The sequence below is a fragment of the Lucilia sericata genome, unplaced genomic scaffold (genome assembly GCF_015586225.1).
Source record: "Lucilia sericata isolate MDLA Ls3-8-SP2 unplaced genomic scaffold, ASM1558622v1 Contig000073F_arrow, whole genome shotgun sequence".
Classification (NCBI taxonomy): domain Eukaryota; kingdom Metazoa; phylum Arthropoda; class Insecta; order Diptera; family Calliphoridae; genus Lucilia; species Lucilia sericata.
The window spans coordinates 83824-101861 of record NW_023994107.1 but is presented as its reverse complement, the minus strand read 5'-3'; the positions used below and the strand labels follow the sequence as shown (position 1 = coordinate 101861).

General features: G+C 32.9%; 1 protein-coding gene across 14 annotated transcripts in view; it reads right to left on the bottom strand.

Annotated features, from left to right (window-relative positions):
• LOC119616462 (protein lap4) overlaps positions 1-18038 on the bottom strand; it is a 294532-nt gene that overhangs the window by 275990 nt on the left and 504 nt on the right. For all 14 annotated transcript variants that reach the window (XR_005232544.1, XM_037972809.1, XM_037972810.1 and 11 more), the window contains one exon: positions 12531-13088. Coding sequence is in view for 13 of the 14 variants with exons in the window: in XM_037972809.1 (XP_037828737.1) it covers positions 12531-12692 (162 nt within the window). In the remaining variant the exon portion in view is untranslated. Of the gene's footprint in view, positions 1-12530; positions 13089-18038 lie in introns of those variants that run through there.

Sequence of the window (18038 nt, the reverse complement as noted above, 5' to 3'; positions counted from 1 at the left end):
TATTAGTACTATACCCACCTTAAAGTATACCGATCGACTCAGAATCACTCTCTGAGTCGGTTTAACGATGTCCGTCCGTGTGTCCATGTAAACGTTGTTATCAAAGTACAGGTCACAATTTTCAAGATAATTTGATGAAATTTGGAATACGTTTGTTTTGACCCAAGGACGATGCCTATTGAAAATGGCTAAAATCGGTCAATTATTTCACCTGGCCTCCATACAACTAAGTTTTATACAAGCCTTGATGACCTTGCCGAATTTCGAAATGATCGGACTTCATTTGACCCTAGCCCCCATACAAAGCCCCTTTCAGAAAGTGACATGAATATCCGCAATTCATTTATTACCACTGTTATTGCACAGACAAATATTATATAAATACAAATCTATCCAGCCCATTTTATCGGGATCGGTCCACATTTGCTCCTATCCCCCATATAAAGCCTCTTTTAGAAAATAAGTTTTTCGTCAATAAATTGCTTAAATAAATTGGAATCAGGGTAATATTCAAGATAAATGCTTTATTATGAAAAATAAGTCACATTTAATATTCATAACTGCGTGTAGACTATTATATGGTCGGCCAAGCCCGACTATACTTTCTTACTTGTTTTCTGTTATAAAGTTGTTCATAGGAAAAATAATGAGCAACAAGTTAAAGAACTAACTCACTGTAATTGTTTTTGTGTGACATAATTTTCTATGGACTTGTGATGGTGATGTTTTAAATTCCACGCTTGAATCGGTATTATTATGGTTGTAATTGTATTATTTATACTTTTTGTTCATTAATGATTGTTATTAGAAATTGCATAAGAGTAATAAGAGGAAGAAGAAAAACTAAGTAGGTAGGTAGGTAGGTAGGTTGATAGGAGGATGTATACTACATCAAATCCGAAGAAATACACCTAGGCCACTATCGGGCCTGTTGTGCGCTCCAATTCAAGAAAAAAAAAAAAAAAAAAAAAAAAAAAAAAAAAAAATTGTTCACTGAATGTATTATTTTTCCATGTTCAGAAACTCAGTTTCCTGGACGTAATTCCTAAGAATCTTCCAATCGGTGTTGGTTAAGAATGTTATTTCTGGAATAACATCACTTCCAAGATACTTGGATCTAACTTCGACGAATGCCTGACAATGGCAAAGAAAGTGCTCCAGAGTTTCACTGTCCTCTCCACATGCTCTACATTCGTCTGAATTCGCACGTCCAATTTTGTATAGATGTGCTCGTAATCCTGTGTGTCCACTGAGAATACGTACCATCATACTAACCTCAGACTTGCTCATTTTGAGAAGATTTCTCGTCTTGCTCTCATCAGGGTCACCCCATAGAATCTTTGTGGTTCTACCCACCGTTTCATTATTCCAAGAGGCCTTATGGGATTCTCTCATCCATATTTTTAATTCAGCTTTTGTTGCGTCGAATGGTTTTGCGTTTGTCAGGTTAACTACATCGAGCTCCCTTCCCTTTAAAGCTATTACATTCGCCCTTTCGTTGCCGGCTACTCCCGAGTGGCCTGGTACCCATATGATGTGAACCTTACCTCTGGGAGAGTATTCAGTTAAAGCTTTCTTACAATCCAATACGGTCTTAGATTTAATTCTATCACCTGATATCGCACAAATTGCCTTCTGGCTGTCGGTAAATATATTAAGCCCTGTGGGCGCCATATTTATTCTAATCCAATTTACACATTCCGTTATTGCTCGTACTTCTGCCTGGAAGCTTGTGTTATGATTAGGTAAACGGTGGTATATTTCTGTTTCTGGGTCTTCAATATAGAACCCCAGACCCACTTTGTCCCCTAATTTAGAGCCATCCGTGTAGCAACGGATTCCTACTGGTATTTGCTCTAATGTTCCGCTTGACCAAGACATTCTATCTGGGATTAGCGTTTCAAAGTTTCCGACATATTCAGTGTCTGGTATGCGATCAGGCACGTCCGATGAATGTGTATAACCTTCCAATGTGTCCAGTATACATTGATGACGTGTCCTATAACCGTTTTTGGCCAGTTCGCCTAAAGTAAAGAGCCGTTCGGCTGTAAGCGCCGCCTCATATCTTATATATGTTTCAATGGGTGGAATATCTAGCAACGTTTCCAGAGCCTTGGTTGAAGTAGTACACATGGCACCACTTATACCCAAGCAGCATGTACGCTGAACTCCCTGTAGTAGTTTGATATTACACTTTTTGTCCAAAGCAGTCCACCAGATTATTGAAGCATAAGCTAGAATTGGTCTAATTACACTTTTATAAAGCCAATTTGTCATAGTAGGACTAAGACCCCATTTCATGCCTATGGTTCTCCTACATATCGCCCAGCACCGATGTGCCTTGTTGATCCTATCCTCTATGTGGTGTCTCCATTTTAATTTCCGGTCAAGTATTACACCTAAGTACTTAACTTTGTCTGTCACCGGTATCTTCTTGCCCAAGAAGCAAGGTTCAGTATATGTAGAAATTTTTGTCTTTCTTGTGAAAAGACAGATTTCCGTCTTCGCCGGGTTAACATTGAGGCCTCTCGGTTGAGCCCAGCTCAAGGCCGTATTCAGAGCCTCCTCAGCTCTTCTACACAAGTAATTTGGATCCTTTCCCTTTAAAAGTATTACGACATCGTCTGCATAGCAGACAGGTCTAAGTCCTTTCTCGGTTAGGGTCCTTAGGAGGCTATTAATCGTGGTGACCCAGAGTAAAGGTGACAAAATGCCACCCTGTGGTATACCGCGAAATACCTTTTTCCTGATAGTTATATCGTACATCTCGCAGCTTATCCATCTGTTCCTTAGCATGTAGTTGATCCAGTTACGGAGCACCCGGTCAACATAAAACTGGTCTAGGGATTGGATAAGGGTATCAGTGTGCACGTTATTGAAAGCGCCTTCGATGTCAATGCATACTGCCAGTGTATACAGTTTGCTATCGAAAGATTCACTTATGTAGTGGACAACTTCATTTAAAGCGGTCTCCACCGATCGTCCCTTTACATAAGCATGCTGCTTATATTTAAGGTCATTGTATGGTATGCTGCTTTTAACCATGCTATCGACTATCCGTTCCAAGGTTTTAAGTAGGAAGGACGTAAGACTTATCGGTCGATAGGACTTAGGTGTCGCATAGCTAGGTTTCCCTGGTTTGGGTATAAATATTACCCTTGCATCCTGCCATTTAACTGGGGTATATGCCAATTTTAAGCATGCAGTGAATATCTGTGACAGATGTACGGAAACCAGTCCCGCCTCCATCTGCAAAAGTGCCGGGAAAATTCCATCCGGCCCTGCAGCTTTATAGGGAGCAAAGCTCTTGATTGCCCCTTTAACCATGTCAGTTGTAATAACTATTTCCGTGTTACCCTCCCCTTCCTCCAATATCGGTTCATCTATGTTATTCGATATACCGGGTGGGAAATGAGAATCCATTAGGAGTTTCATTGTCTCCTCCATATCCTCAAGCCTCCTGCCCGTGTCATCGATCATAGATTCCGGTTGGACATGAGTTTTGGATAGGAATTTTTTTATCTTCGATACCTCATTTACGCTATCTACCTGTTCACAGAAAAGTTTCCAGGAGTCTCGTTTGGCTCTTCGAACGATTTTCTTATATTCACCAAGTTTATTACGATACTCATCCCAGTATACTGCGGTCTTTTTACGCCGTGCCCGGTTAAATAGTTTGCGAAGAGTCTTCCCAAGGTTCCGGATCTCCCCAGTTACCCAGGGTTTTTCCTGGGCAGATCTCCGCTCTCGCAGAGGGCAGCTGTCCTCGAACGATTCAACCAGGGCACTTGTGAACGTTTCCACTTTGGCATCTATATCCTCTTTATTTCGACATTGAAAAGTGTCCTGACCTAAACGGTTCTTTAGTAAGGCCCCGAACATTGTCCAATTAGTTTTAGACTTATTCCGAAACTTTATCGGCTTTGGTGGTGGCCTTAGTATTTTGAATCTTATGTACCGATGATCAGAAAAGGAGTGCTCGTCCAAAACTCTCCAATCCTGAATTTCGTTTATAAGCTCTTCTGAACATATAGTTATATCTAATACTTCTTCTCTGATTCTATTGACGAAGGTAGCTTTATTACCTAAGTTCAATGTTATCAAGTCTTTAGTATTAAAGAAATCCATGAGGGCTTGTCCCCTGCGATTGGTGTTTGTACTACCCCAAGCTACATGATGCGAGTTGGCATCACAACCTATTACAATTTTCTTATTTTTCCTTTGTGCCTCTTCAACCAGTTTCATCAGATCCGACGTTGGTGGTAGGGTCGGAGAATCGAAAGGCAGGTAAATAGATGCAAGGAATATGTTGCCTCGACCTTGCTTCAGCACCGTTGCATCCGATGTTGATAATCCTGTTGAGAGGAGAAAACATAAGTTCTTGTGACATAAGATACATGTTCTCGGGCGAGATCCTGTATCAGCGTAGAAAAGTTGGAAATTTACGTGATTTAATCCAGAAACCTTGTTGCGAATCGTCCAAGGTTCCTGGATTAAAGCTATATGTATTTTACCTGTGTTGATTTTAGCCATCAGAGCGTTGGTAGCTGTCTCGCTCCGATGGAGGTTTATTTGGATAACCTCAATCATGGTCATCCATTAAACTGTCTTCCAGCGAGTTGGTGGTCACCTCCTCGCTCTTTGGATTTGACTCCTCCGGATAGCCTGAAGTGGCTATTAATGCAGTGAGTACTGTTGATGGCACTGCGGTGTCCTTATCAGGCATAGGAATAGCAGTATTTTTAATAGACACATTCCCAATTCTGGAGAGCATTGCTGTTCTGTCTTCTGGCGGGTGAGTGATTTCCTCCTCGCTTTTAGGATTTGACTCCTCAACATTGCTAGTACTTGCTAATGATGCTTTGGGTACTGTCTTAGGTGTTTTAGTGTCCTTGTCGGGGCCGGTTTTGACAGCCCTTTCAATCGGCGCCTTCCCAATTTTGGAAAGGGCAACTACACTTTCTTCTGGCGAGTTAATGGTAAATTCCTCGATTTTAGGATTTGACTCCTCAACGTTATCAGTAGTGGATACTGTGGTCTTAGGTTTTTTAGTGTCCTTTTCGAGGCTTGTTGTAACAGCCCTTCCAATCGGCACCTTCCCAATTTTGAATATGACAGATTTAGAGGCGAAGTAAGCCCTACCTTTATTCTTGGCAAGACTAGCCATGGATTTCTGGTCGATACCTATTACAAATAAAGTTCCCTCAGGTTCTTCTTTCCTGTAAAAGACATCCCATTTTTCCACTTTTTTTCACATTTTTCCAGAAAAACTAAGTAGAATGCACAAATCGTAATTATAACTCAAATCGTCAAAAGAAGTGTATCGTGAGAACGAATTAGTTCACAATAGTAATTCAGAGCTGTCGAGAGAACATGATATTAGAAATAGAATATTTTGGATATTCTAAAGTCTAAACTCAAATCAATCCTAGGCGCTTTCAGAACAACAACATTTCTGAAACCAAATTTTAGGCTTCTTTGGGTCAAAGTGATCTTACAATGCATTGTAAATTGCAACACATTGCAATGCCTATATTATTTAGAGAATTTTCGGTTTGATTTAAGCTCATACTTGATTTGAGAAAAAATTAAATTAATTTAAGAACATAAAAGAGTAAAAGATTTAATTAATACTTTAATAATAATAATAATAATTTGATCTCTATACGTGCTCGATTTTTTAACATTTTATCAAAAAAGTTAAGTACGAAAAAATACTGGTGGTGGATATCGAACAAAAACTCGTTATTTTATTTTTATTTGTACACCAAACAAAAAAACATACTCTCTCACATACCTAATACAAATTTTCTATAAAAATCCGAGAAAAAAAAACAAACTAATAATTGCTTTAGAAAACAACAGCAACAATTAGGTGAAGTTCAAAATTGTTACGTTTGAAAAACTAGCAAACTACAAAACAAAACCAATTACAACAAGTAGACGATGTTGTCTAGTATCCAATACATAGACTTAATTTCTGTACAGAGACATGAAAATGAGTTTATAAATCACACAAGTTAGATGAGGATAGAGATCTTGGGAGTAGATGATGTTATTCGTATTGAGATGAGTTTCGTTGGAATAAATTTATTCGGGCCATAAAAGCCACACCTTTAATTTATGATCTTAACAAGTGTTTTGTTTTCGTATTTACTTGTTTATTTATATACGTAGCTTAATTGAAAAGTTATTTAAATATTCCGATACCAAATCTGAACGGATATTTTAATTTCTATACAAATATTTTTCAAGGAGGCAGTTATTTGTTTGTTCGAATTTACACATCATTTTGTAAAATAATTTTTTAACCATTAGAAAGGAATTGGATATCGTATTTCTAAATTTAGGATCAAAGTATTAAATAATGGATTGTTATAGTTTATCCATGTATAGGATAAATACAATATGTTCTAAAATTATGTATAGCTATCAATATCTAGGACGAATTCCATGTTTATCCAATAATAACTTTTAAAACATTTTACATTACACTACATATGTATGAATCTCATATAAATCCAACAGTAGTTATAGTAGAAACGACGACACCTCAAAATGCTCTCCATGGGTACAAGTAGCAAACTACACAATACACACTACTCAGGCACCATTATTTAGATTTTTATGGTTATGAGACTATGATTATTATTATGTTAGTTTGTCTGTTATAAAAATCACATATTTAAATCTAATATAAATCACTTTTATGTTTATTACAAGCCAGCCTTATCTCCTCGTAACATCAAACTATATAAAAATTGTAAAAAAAAATAGAAAAATAATAATAGTCATAAAAATGTAAAAAGGTGTGTCATTTACTTTTAACTCTTTATTTCACATAGAGGATTTTTATATCTATAAAATTTAATTTAAAAGTTCAGCGACCAAAATATGATATGACTCTGAACTTAAATTGTAGCGGAAGAGTAGCAAAAAAAAAAAAAAAACAAAAAAAAAAACAACAAAAGAATTTGTACTGATCTTGCTGTTTGTTTATAACGATTAGGAGAATGCGTATGGAGAGGAAATTACATGATCAGTTTTATTACATTTTACATAAAAAAATTAAGCCATCAACGTTTCCTGGATGGAAATAAATTAAAAGAGCAAAACAATACGAATGTAATAACAAAAAAAATAAACAACCACTAACAACAGTGAATAACGAAGAAACATGAAGAATAAAACAAAACATCAATTGCCAATAGAACGAAAACTAATAACTTTCAATATTCCAATAATTTGGATAAGTTCAGTTCTTGCAAAAACCAACATCCTAAACAATATGGAAGTTATAAAAGAAGTATTAACTCTATTATTATTTTTGTTAAAGTTTCCTCGATCAGGTATGTCTTTGAAAGGCCTAGTATGTTCTAGATCTGATCATCCGGAATGTGCGCAAATCATGGTTATGGATGTATAGTGCATCAAATCCGAAGAAATACAACTAGAAATACACCTGTTATGCGCTACTTTTCATGAAAAAAAAATTGTTCAGGAAACTCTGTTTCCTGGACGTAATTCCTAAGAATTTTTCAATCAGTGTTAGTCAGGAATGTTATTTCCGGAATAACATTACTTCCAAGATACTTGGATCTAACTTCGAAGAATGCCTGACAGTGGCAAAGAAAGTGCTCCAGAGTTTTACTGTTCTCTCCACATGCTCTACATTCGTCTGAATCCGCACGGCCAATTTTGTATAGATTTGCTCGTAATCCTGTGTGTCCACTCAGAATACGTACCATCTTACTAACTTCAGACTCATTTTGAGGAGATTTCTCGTCTTGTTCTCATCAGGGTCACCCCTTAGGGTCTTTGCGATTCTACCCACCGTTTCATTATTCCAAGAGGCCTTATGGGATTCTCTCACCCATACTTTTAATTCAGCTTTTGTTGCGTCGAAAGGTTTTGCGTTTGTTAGGTTAACTACCTCGAGCTCCATTCCCTTTAAAGCTATTACATTCGCCCTTTCGTTGCCGACTACTCCCGAGTGGCTTGGTACCCATATGATTTAACCTTACCTCTGGGAAAGTATTCAGTTAAAGCTTTCTTGCAATCCAATACGGCTTTAGCTTTAATTCTATCACCTGATATCGCCCTAATTGCCTTCTGGCTGTTGGGAAATATATTAAGGGCTGTGGGCGCCATATTTATTCTAATCCAATTTACACATTCCGTTATTGCTCGGACATCTGCCTGGAAGCTTGTATTATGATTAGGTAAACGGTGGTATATTTCTGTTTCTGGGTCTTCAATATAGAACTCCAGGCCCACTTTATTTATTTATTTTATATATTTATTTTATATATAAATACAAAGTACCTATCATTTGTGTACACGTTCTTCTTTACTATTTGTATTTTCATTTCATTTTGTTTTAGATTTTATATTTCTGAACAGTAATCAAGGGATGACCGCTACTCATACAGTACATGGTGTTAAAACTAGGTAAATAGTTTATGCAAAGTGGAATAGAGGGAGTAGTGCTTGCAGACATTTGATTTAAACGTTTGTTTATATAGAAGAACGTCTCGAGCATGAATGTTCCGTTTATTGTTCTGCTCGATCTACTGCTCATCTGAAGGTATTCCTTTTTTAACCAACATTTAAGAGATAATCTCCCTTTAAATGCTATACATTTTCCAGTGTCGAATTCAATGGATAGTCGTGGATCGATAAGAAGTCAGATGCTTTGACGCCCATACCATCCACTGATAAAATTGGTGTGAGTCAATGAACAATGTTGGGTTTTTGAGTTATATGAGAATGGGTGGCATATGTCACTGTCCACCGCAATGGAATATATTTAATTGAAGATCATTAACAAAAAATCGTTCATCATAAAATTAATTGAACAAAACCCACAGAATACATATAGGTTTTATCAAATCCCCTAGTATACTAATTCTTTGTTTTAGAGAATGTTGGAAAACCCTCAATTGCTAAAAAGGGCACTACCGCAGAACAAAATTCAAAAACAAATTAACCAAATAGTTAAAATCTGGTGACGTTCGATCATAGGATTTTCAGAAGTACACTTTAACTTTACGATATTATTTTTTCTAAATAGCCTGACTTAAAAGGCCTTTACTTCCTCTACTAAAAGATCCAATACACATTCCTAATTTGCATCTTTAAGGCGGAAGCAAGTAGTTGTTCTTAATGATCTTAATGTTCATATAAGCTATAGTCTAGAGTCTAGACTAGAATATACTTAGACAATTTTTAAATTTGAACAACTTGATTGCAATCAAATCGGGTGTTATAAAAGCAAAAGTTTGCTAAGTCGAAGGACTTGTGTCAGCTAAAAAGGCCTTTTGTATAGATAAAATAACACTTTGAAAATTTAAATAAAATATCTTCCCTTAGGATGTATTGAAAACCAGTACTTACTATTTCCTAATTATAGTATTTCGCCCTGGAATTCCAACTTTTTTAAATAAGCTCTAACTAAAACTCAATGATGTTTTGACATTTTTAATTATATTTAAATTATTATTGCAAAGATGGTTGGAGAGAAAAGAAAATAAATTGTTTTACATTTAAAACAAATTGACTTTTTAAGTTTTCTTTTTGTATATAAACGAAATAGTCGGCTTTTAAAAAAGCAACAGAAGAAAAAAACTTAAACTAAAATGAAAAACAAATTAATTACAAAATTTTCAATTAAAATAGCCGCAAGTTGCCAACCAGACAGCCAGCATGCAATAACATCAAATTCAACATTTATCATTCTGTAATTGTCGTTTAGTAGCGAATAAACTAGAAATATTTGTGTACAGTAGTAGTTAGTCGTAGTCGTATTCGTAGCAGTAGATTATACTAAATGCTTCAATGAATGTTTTGTGTAATGTGTTGGAGACTCTGTGGTGCTTTGACTTTAATAACACTGATTGCATACTTTTGCCTCCAGTTAAAATGAAAATTTTAATTGAACACTTCCGTTTTGTAAGTGTTTTTTTTCAGTTTAATCTTTTTAAAAATCTAAAGACAAATTATCAAAACAAACACTATTAGAATTTGTTGTAAACAAATTAAAATTGTTGAGACATTTAATAAAAGGAAAAATTTACATTAAATACTTTAAATCGTGACTAAACAACAAGGCTGTACCATCCAAACAAGAAAATGGGTAAAAACAAGTCATTCACATTTCTTCCTACTCACTCTTGACAAAAGTTGCATTCATTTAAGTTAAAAATGTGCCAAGATTTCCTTTTACTCAAACATACGTACATTGATACATGACATAACAATGTGAACAAAATTTGCAAAATAAAATGGAATGTGTGCAGAAGATACCTTACTTACTACCTAAAAATAATTTAATCCTTTGAAGCAGCAGAAGGAACAACATGTATGAGAGATAATTGTATAATGAATTTGTAAGACTTCCTTAACAACCCTTAGTGTCGATTCTTTTTATGCAAAATTAGAAGAAACACGAGTTTATACTTTTTATCCTTGAAACATTCTTACTTCCAATTCAAGTCTGCAGACGTATTTAAATGTTTAAGTGTACAGGCATAGATTCGTATAATATATGTTTTGTTTACTTTTGTTAATAGGACAATGAACTTAGAATTTTAAAAAGAAGATTTTGCAAATAACAATATGTATAACAAAATATCAAAAGAAATACTTCATTTTTGGTAAAATTAATCAGTAAGATAAAAAGGTTAATTCAACTTCGTATAAGAAGAAATATTCAGTGTAAAAATTCTAAAACTTTAATCTAAAAATGTGTAAGATGTTTCGAGGCAGGCAGCTCAACAATTTAAAGAATAATTCTGTTAAGGAAAATGTACTAACCGAATCTTAATTGTGCTAGGGTACATCCAATGCACCTTGGAAATACCCTAGTCAGAGGCTTTCGAACTCAAAAATCATTCGACTAAAGATGAAATTACGTCCAGGTTTTTAGTTATGAAAACCTTGAAAGTAAATACGAATGTTATGGAAAAAAGGATTTACTATCGAAATCTGATGGTAGGTATGACTAGATCAGTCAACAACACAAAGTTATTTGACTAATTTATAAGATTCTGTTCTATTGCTTTATATGACGTTCATATCTAATTTGTTCATAACATAAGAAATTCCAAGGAGATCACAAGATCCTCGTTGTCTAAGTCATTGGGTTGCCATCAAAATCTCATACTGCAGCAGAGCAAATTATAAGAGACCTGTCTATTGATTTATATGCCGTTGATAACTACTTGATTCCAAGGAGAAAAGAAGATCCTCCTTGTCGAAAACTAGGTATAGGGTATATTAGGTTTGTGCTGCTGTTTGTAACGCACAATAATATTGATCCTATTCCCGCCTTAATGTATACCAATCGGCTTAGAATCATTTTCTGAGTCAATTTAGCTAGGTCCGTCCGTCTATGTAAAATTTGTAATCAAACTACAGGTTTAAAGATAATTCAATGAAATTTGGTACATGATCTTTTATTGTCTCAGGGACGAAGCCTATTGAAAATGGTTATGATCGGTACATTATTTCACCTAGCCCCCATACTACTGAACCATCGAAAACGGCTTGTAAATCTTGTAATCAAAGTACAGGTAGCAATTTTGAAGATAATTCAATAAAATTTTGCACATGGTCTTCTATTGTACTAGAGACGAATCCTATTGATAATGGTTAAGATCGGCCCAATATTTTAACTAGCCAACAGGCAACTGAACCCCCCCAAATAGTTCATAATTATGCTTAATATACTTGTATCTCGACAAAAAGCTGCAAAACCAAGTTCTATACTAGCCTTGATGACCCTGATGAACTTCTTGATGATGGGGCCTCATTTGACCCTAGCCCTTATACAAAGCCCCCTCCGAAATATGACTTAAATTTACATACACAATTTTATTCAACAAAAAATGTCTTAAGTATATCTGAGGAAAGTTACAATTCAACATAAATCCTTTATTATGAACACTAAATCACATTTTATTTGTATATACTTGTTTGGATTTAGTTCCGTTTTTCTAAGTCAATCTTGGACTAAAGTGTTGAGTATTGAGATTCTTTTGAAAAGGGTATCAATGATTCTGAAGCCAATGAACTTAAATAACTGGCAACAAATCTCTTAAATTGGGCGGATAATAGGACATTTGGGTTCCTAGATGTGGCTTGACTGTGTTACAAGTGATAATAAGAAAATGGGGCGTTATAATTTTTCTTCAAACAACTTGTCCAATGTCGAGTATCACCAAACAACGTTTCGAGAAATACAGCTGTTGAGTAAGATATTCTGATAAATGGAACACAACAGCAGAATGGAATGCATTTTCGGCCCCGCTACGTCTACTCATCACCAACCTTCTGTGCCTTATGCTAGTATCACTTATAATTAACATCTAGTAAACTCACAAGTTTCTCCTTATTTCAATAATTCTGATAAACTATCAAATTTTATTTTAGTTCCAACTTAATAATCTGGACCAGATCTAAAGATTTCACTGTTATTTATGTCACAGAGTATCTCAAATTAAGAAATAAAATCTTATATTAAAACTTACCTTTGGCAAATCCCTTATATGATTTGCATCCAAAAATAATTCCTCCAATGTACGCGAATAACGTAAGATTTCTTCGGGAACACTTGGTAGTGAACAATGACGTTTGTCCACAAACTCTACTTGGCGATTACAGCCCTTAAATATTGGAATGCACTTAAACATGTTGAAGATGACGGCGAAAAATGACGGTAACGACGATAACTCGACGACACTTTCAAAAAAAAAAAACTAACGCACGATTTTAATTTTTAAACGATTTTAAAGCGCGACACAATTAAATGACACTCCAACATAAATTTGTATATTATTATTTTTTCGTATTCGTATTTTTTTTAAATTAGTTTAATTTTAACACTTAAATACACTTAATAGTAGAGTGTTTTTTATAATATTTTTCATAGGAAATAGTTTACATTTGTTTTAGTTTCCCTTTTTACTTCGTTTTTTTTCTTCTCTATTTTAAAGCCCTTTCAGAGCTTTTATTTAAGATTTTCCTTTAACAGTGATTAGAGAATATTTTATTATTTTTTAAACAAAACTGCAAACTTAACAGATTATCTGAAAATAAAATAAAATTAAAAAATATATTAAATATTTTTAATTAATAAGTATTTTCGTCTTTTTAATCCGTTCTTTAAAATTTTTACATAATTTTAAAGTTCAATTTCGATAGAACTTTTAAGTATTTAAATATTTCGTAGTGTTTGTACCTACATATTAGGGTGATCGATTATTCGACATTTTCCAAAAACCGGTTTTCGAATAGTTCGAATAGTTGACATTTAAAAAAAACCGGTTGATATTTTTCAAATTCAGAAAAAACCGGTTAACCGGTTTTTCATTACAATTAAAAAAATATATTTTAATTTGAAAAACTTAATGTTTATGTTTAAATTTGATTAATAAAACATGGCCCGAAATGATTTTTAACAGTTTAAAAGATTATAACTTTAGATCTAGTCGTCTGATTTACATTATTTCTTTAATATAAAAAAATTAGGAAAAAAGTAGGACACTTCTGTTAAACATAAGGTACTATGTAATCCTAGCTTATTTTAAAAGCCCTGTTTAGGAAATTTGCATAGGCATTCCAACACTTCCCTAAAATTTCAGCCGTAAATTAATTATTGTAATTGGAATATAATCTTAAGATTGCTAAATTTTATCAAACAGTTATCCATTTTACAAATAATTTTTTTAATTAATTAGGAAAATCAAAAAAGTTTAAACAAAAGAGCTGTAGAAAAATATACTCTAGTTCCTCGACTCGAATATTTTTAAAATTTAGACGGGCTGTATTATTATTTACTTAAAAATTTCATTTAAATAATCTTTGAATACAAAGCTAATAAAAGTATTCGAAACCGGGTTTTAAAAAGTGAAAAAACCGGGTTATTCGATATTCGAAAAATCAACATTAAGAAAAAACCGACACTGGTAAAGCAGAAAAAACCGGTTTTAAAACCGGTTGAAAAATCGAGTCGATCACCCTACTACATATATTCGATTTTTTTACGTTTTACTCAATTATACATTCTTGGCCTTACAATAACTATTTTAATCTTATGACTAAAAATTTAAATTAAATTCTCTTAACCGAGAGCTAAAATAGAACTACTTAAGGTACTTATGTCACCACCGGAAATAAGAGCTGGGTCAATATTTCGTAAGCTAGGTCAAAGAATAAAAATTGTTTTTTAAGGTTTTCGGGGCATTTTGGGGCATCCTAATATAGAAGAAACTATTGACTGTTATATTTACTACTTACTACTGGACTGGTATTTTCTTAAACGTCTTTCAAAGTTTCATTTTCGTCCGATAGTAAGTACCTACCTAAATAATAAAAATATTTTAATTTTAGTAAATAGTTGCAGAGGGAAACTATGGAGCAGCTCTTTTATGTATGTATGTATTTAGTTCAACATTAATTTTATACCAAAATACTGTCAGTAATATTCTTGATTGCTTCCATTTCTAATTAATGGTAGGTATATTCTTATTTCATTAAAATAAAAAACATGTTTTCTAATAAAAGCAAACAAACAAATGCTGGTTAGAAAAAATTGTTGCTTTTTCGATTCTAAAAAAAGAAAAAAAAAACAACCAATAACAAAAATATCTTTAGGGTTAATGGATAAAAGATACAATAAGAACAGAAAAAGTGGAAGGTAATAAGAATGTTTAAAAAAATTCAGTGCTAAAAGGAAACGAACGATAATAGAGAAAAAGTTAGATTTTGGAATAGAAATAAGATGAAGACGTAAAAAAAATAGAAAAATAGTAGAACATGGTGAAATAGGAAAAACACAAATACTCATGGCATCTCAATTGTGCCACATACAACAACAACTGGGCTAAAATCACTCACAGAACTACACTCACACATACTTAATTTAGTTAAAGACAAAATAAAAGGGATAACACGATAAAGTTGAACAGCAAAGCAGAAAATGTATAAAAATAACTACGGAGGAATTTCAGAAAACAACAACAGAAAGAACAATATAAACAAGTACATACTACGTGAAGGCATGACGTCGTCATCGGCTTACTACCACTACTAATATAGATACACGATATGTGTTGTTTTTGTTTAGTATATGACAGCCAAGAATGACATTAACGACCACTACGTTTTAACTGCTATTGTTAGTGAAGGGATGCCAGATATTTAGTTCAAAATTCATTTCAACCAAAATAACCAATTGAAAAAGGCTTTTTTGCTTTGTCAATGGATATGGATAGAAGTAATATGGATGATAGTAATTTTAAAGGGACATTGTTCAATTAGAGCTTCTACTAATAAGTAAGAGAACAGTATACCGCACTTCTATAAACTATGTGAAGATGCTATGGAACTAAATTACTTACATAAATTTACTAAAACTTCAGATTATATTGAATTGTATATTATGTTTTTCAAAAATATTAACAAAAAATTATTTTTTCTGAAATCCTCAAAATTCAAATCAAAGATACCGCTAATATGTGAGAGATATTGATCTAATTTCTTTACTATTTTATTCTATTCTTTATTTATTCATAAGTCATTTAGAGATTATCTTAAAATTTGCTTGAGAAAATTGCTAAAAGTTTGAAACTGGAGTTTTGATACTGTCGTCTGAAGGATTTCCCATTTATAATACACCTGAAATAGGGTTTACACTATCTACTGATGATAAAAACATCACAAGATTTTATTATATATAAAATAACCAAATTTTTTTCTTTGAGACTAATCGAAATAATAAAATATCTGTGAGACTAAACGAAACAATAAAATAATTTTTACAAGTTTAAATTGATTTTTATGTTTTAGTTTGGAATATTCCAATTAATTTATGTTAAAATCCAAAAAGATAAATCTAGTGCCAAACATTTTGTAAAAATAGTTTTCCGCCTTTGCCACCAGTTAACGTGGTCCTAAGGAGATAATTTTTTTAGGAATGCATTTTTAAAACTTAAAGTATAAGTCTAGAGGCAAAGACGACCACTATTCCCAACTTCTGCAAATTTACAGAGTTTGATATTTGGGACTCAAGTGTATACAGTCAGAGCGACTAAAGGATGAAAATGTGGAAAATTGATGGGTGGTACGACTTTTTTATTTTCAATATCAGTTCTTATTCATCAACAGGACTATCTCCGTTTGCACTTATATTCTCTCGAGACATCGCGGTGCCAAAAGGGTTAATCAAGGAATAAACTATTTTTTCTATTGGACACCGTGGATTCTGAACTCCTCTTTCTCCCTGCTATATTCTGTAATTCATTATCTTTCCTCTTGTTTATTTTATGAAAAATTGACCAGCGCTGAATCAGAATCTTGGTTCAAAATACCTCGCGTCAAGTTTTTGAGATATTGTATCCTTAAGATTGAAAAACCTCGTTTTGGCCACTTTGAAATGAAATACATTATAATTGCGAGAAGATATCAAACATTGTACAGGAGTGGTCATGTAATTCATTTATGCAACTCTTGAAAGCTTTTTATTTGTTTTCAATATTTTGGACAAATATTCGAGAATATTCTATTAAGATCAAATCCTGCAAATTTATATTCTTGTGTATTAAATATGCAGAAACAGGCACAATAAAATCAGATATCATTTTGGTTTCCGTTATCATAAAAAAGTGAAATGTAGTAAAAGATTTGTTTTCATGAATTTTTGTTTGATATCTTCTCATATTATATTATGTTATATCGTCTATATCAATCAGTTTTGTACACAAGATTAATTGAGCGAGATGTATATTGAATGTTTTATAACAAACTTTACAACATACAATATAGAAAAACAATGTTTAAACTAAATCTTATTAATTATTTACTACCAGTGAATGGGATCTGTCAAAACTATACATTAAGCCCATTGAAGTTAGGTTTATAAGAAAATCAAATGCGATCTCGACAGATGAAACTTTTAAAATGGAAAGAGATATTAATTATCTCAGATGTAATAAAGTTTCTTCTATGAAAAAGACAGATTTATTAGACTTTAGTTGACGGATTGCTTTTTAACATTTTCTCCCTCTGGCTTTATAATGAATAAACATTTATCCAATTCACTATCAATATTGTATGATTGTACCGTAGTACATACGTCGTATTTTTTATTGTTTTGTTTTTATTTCAAAAAAGTTTAATTGAAAAAATTTTATGACTACAATCGATTGTGAATGAACAATTAGTATTATTGTTTTATGAAAATGAAGAAATTGGCGGGAAAAATATTTAATAGTCTGGCAATATTTGAGTTATTCTATGGATATTGACTGTTACTTTTAACCAAACGTGTTGTTGTAAAAATGTTATACTATTCTCAAGTTGTTGCCGTTGTTGTATTGCTTGTTGTTCTTGTTTTTCTTTGTTGTTGCAGTCGTTCGTAGCTTTAGAAGCAGAATTAATATTTGGTGCGCAAACAATAATCTATTGTCTAGTGTAATTCGTTATTGTTGTCTTTTCTGTTTTTTGTGTTTTTTTTTTAAGTTAAAGAAGGCAAGGTGTACGTAAAAGGAGGTATTAATATAGGGGAATGAATAAATGGTTGAGTATAAGCATTGATATAAAATTCTAAACAAATTCTTGGATTAAAGCCAAACATTAATATCGGTTGTATGTTTTTAACAATAAAAATATACATAATTGCAAACAACAGCTAAAAATATACATAACTCGTCTAAAATAGTCTGAGTTTCAATAAATTTGAATTATTGACACACCCTAAGCAAAATACTCTATTTGGAATTTTGACATTTAAAAAAAATCCTTCTTGAAATCCAATAAGAACTTATAAATCCTTGAAAATATTTCTCTTTATTTTCTTTCTGTTTTTTCAATTACAACATTTAAAGCGGTTCTTATTGCCTCTTGTTTTTCTTTAGTAATTTTACAGGCTCAACAATATTTTGCACTTGACCAAATTTTATCATTTATTTGTTATTTTTTCTTTGCCCGTTTATTTCTTTTTGTTGTTATTGTAAATTATTTTTTATTTTATATTATTT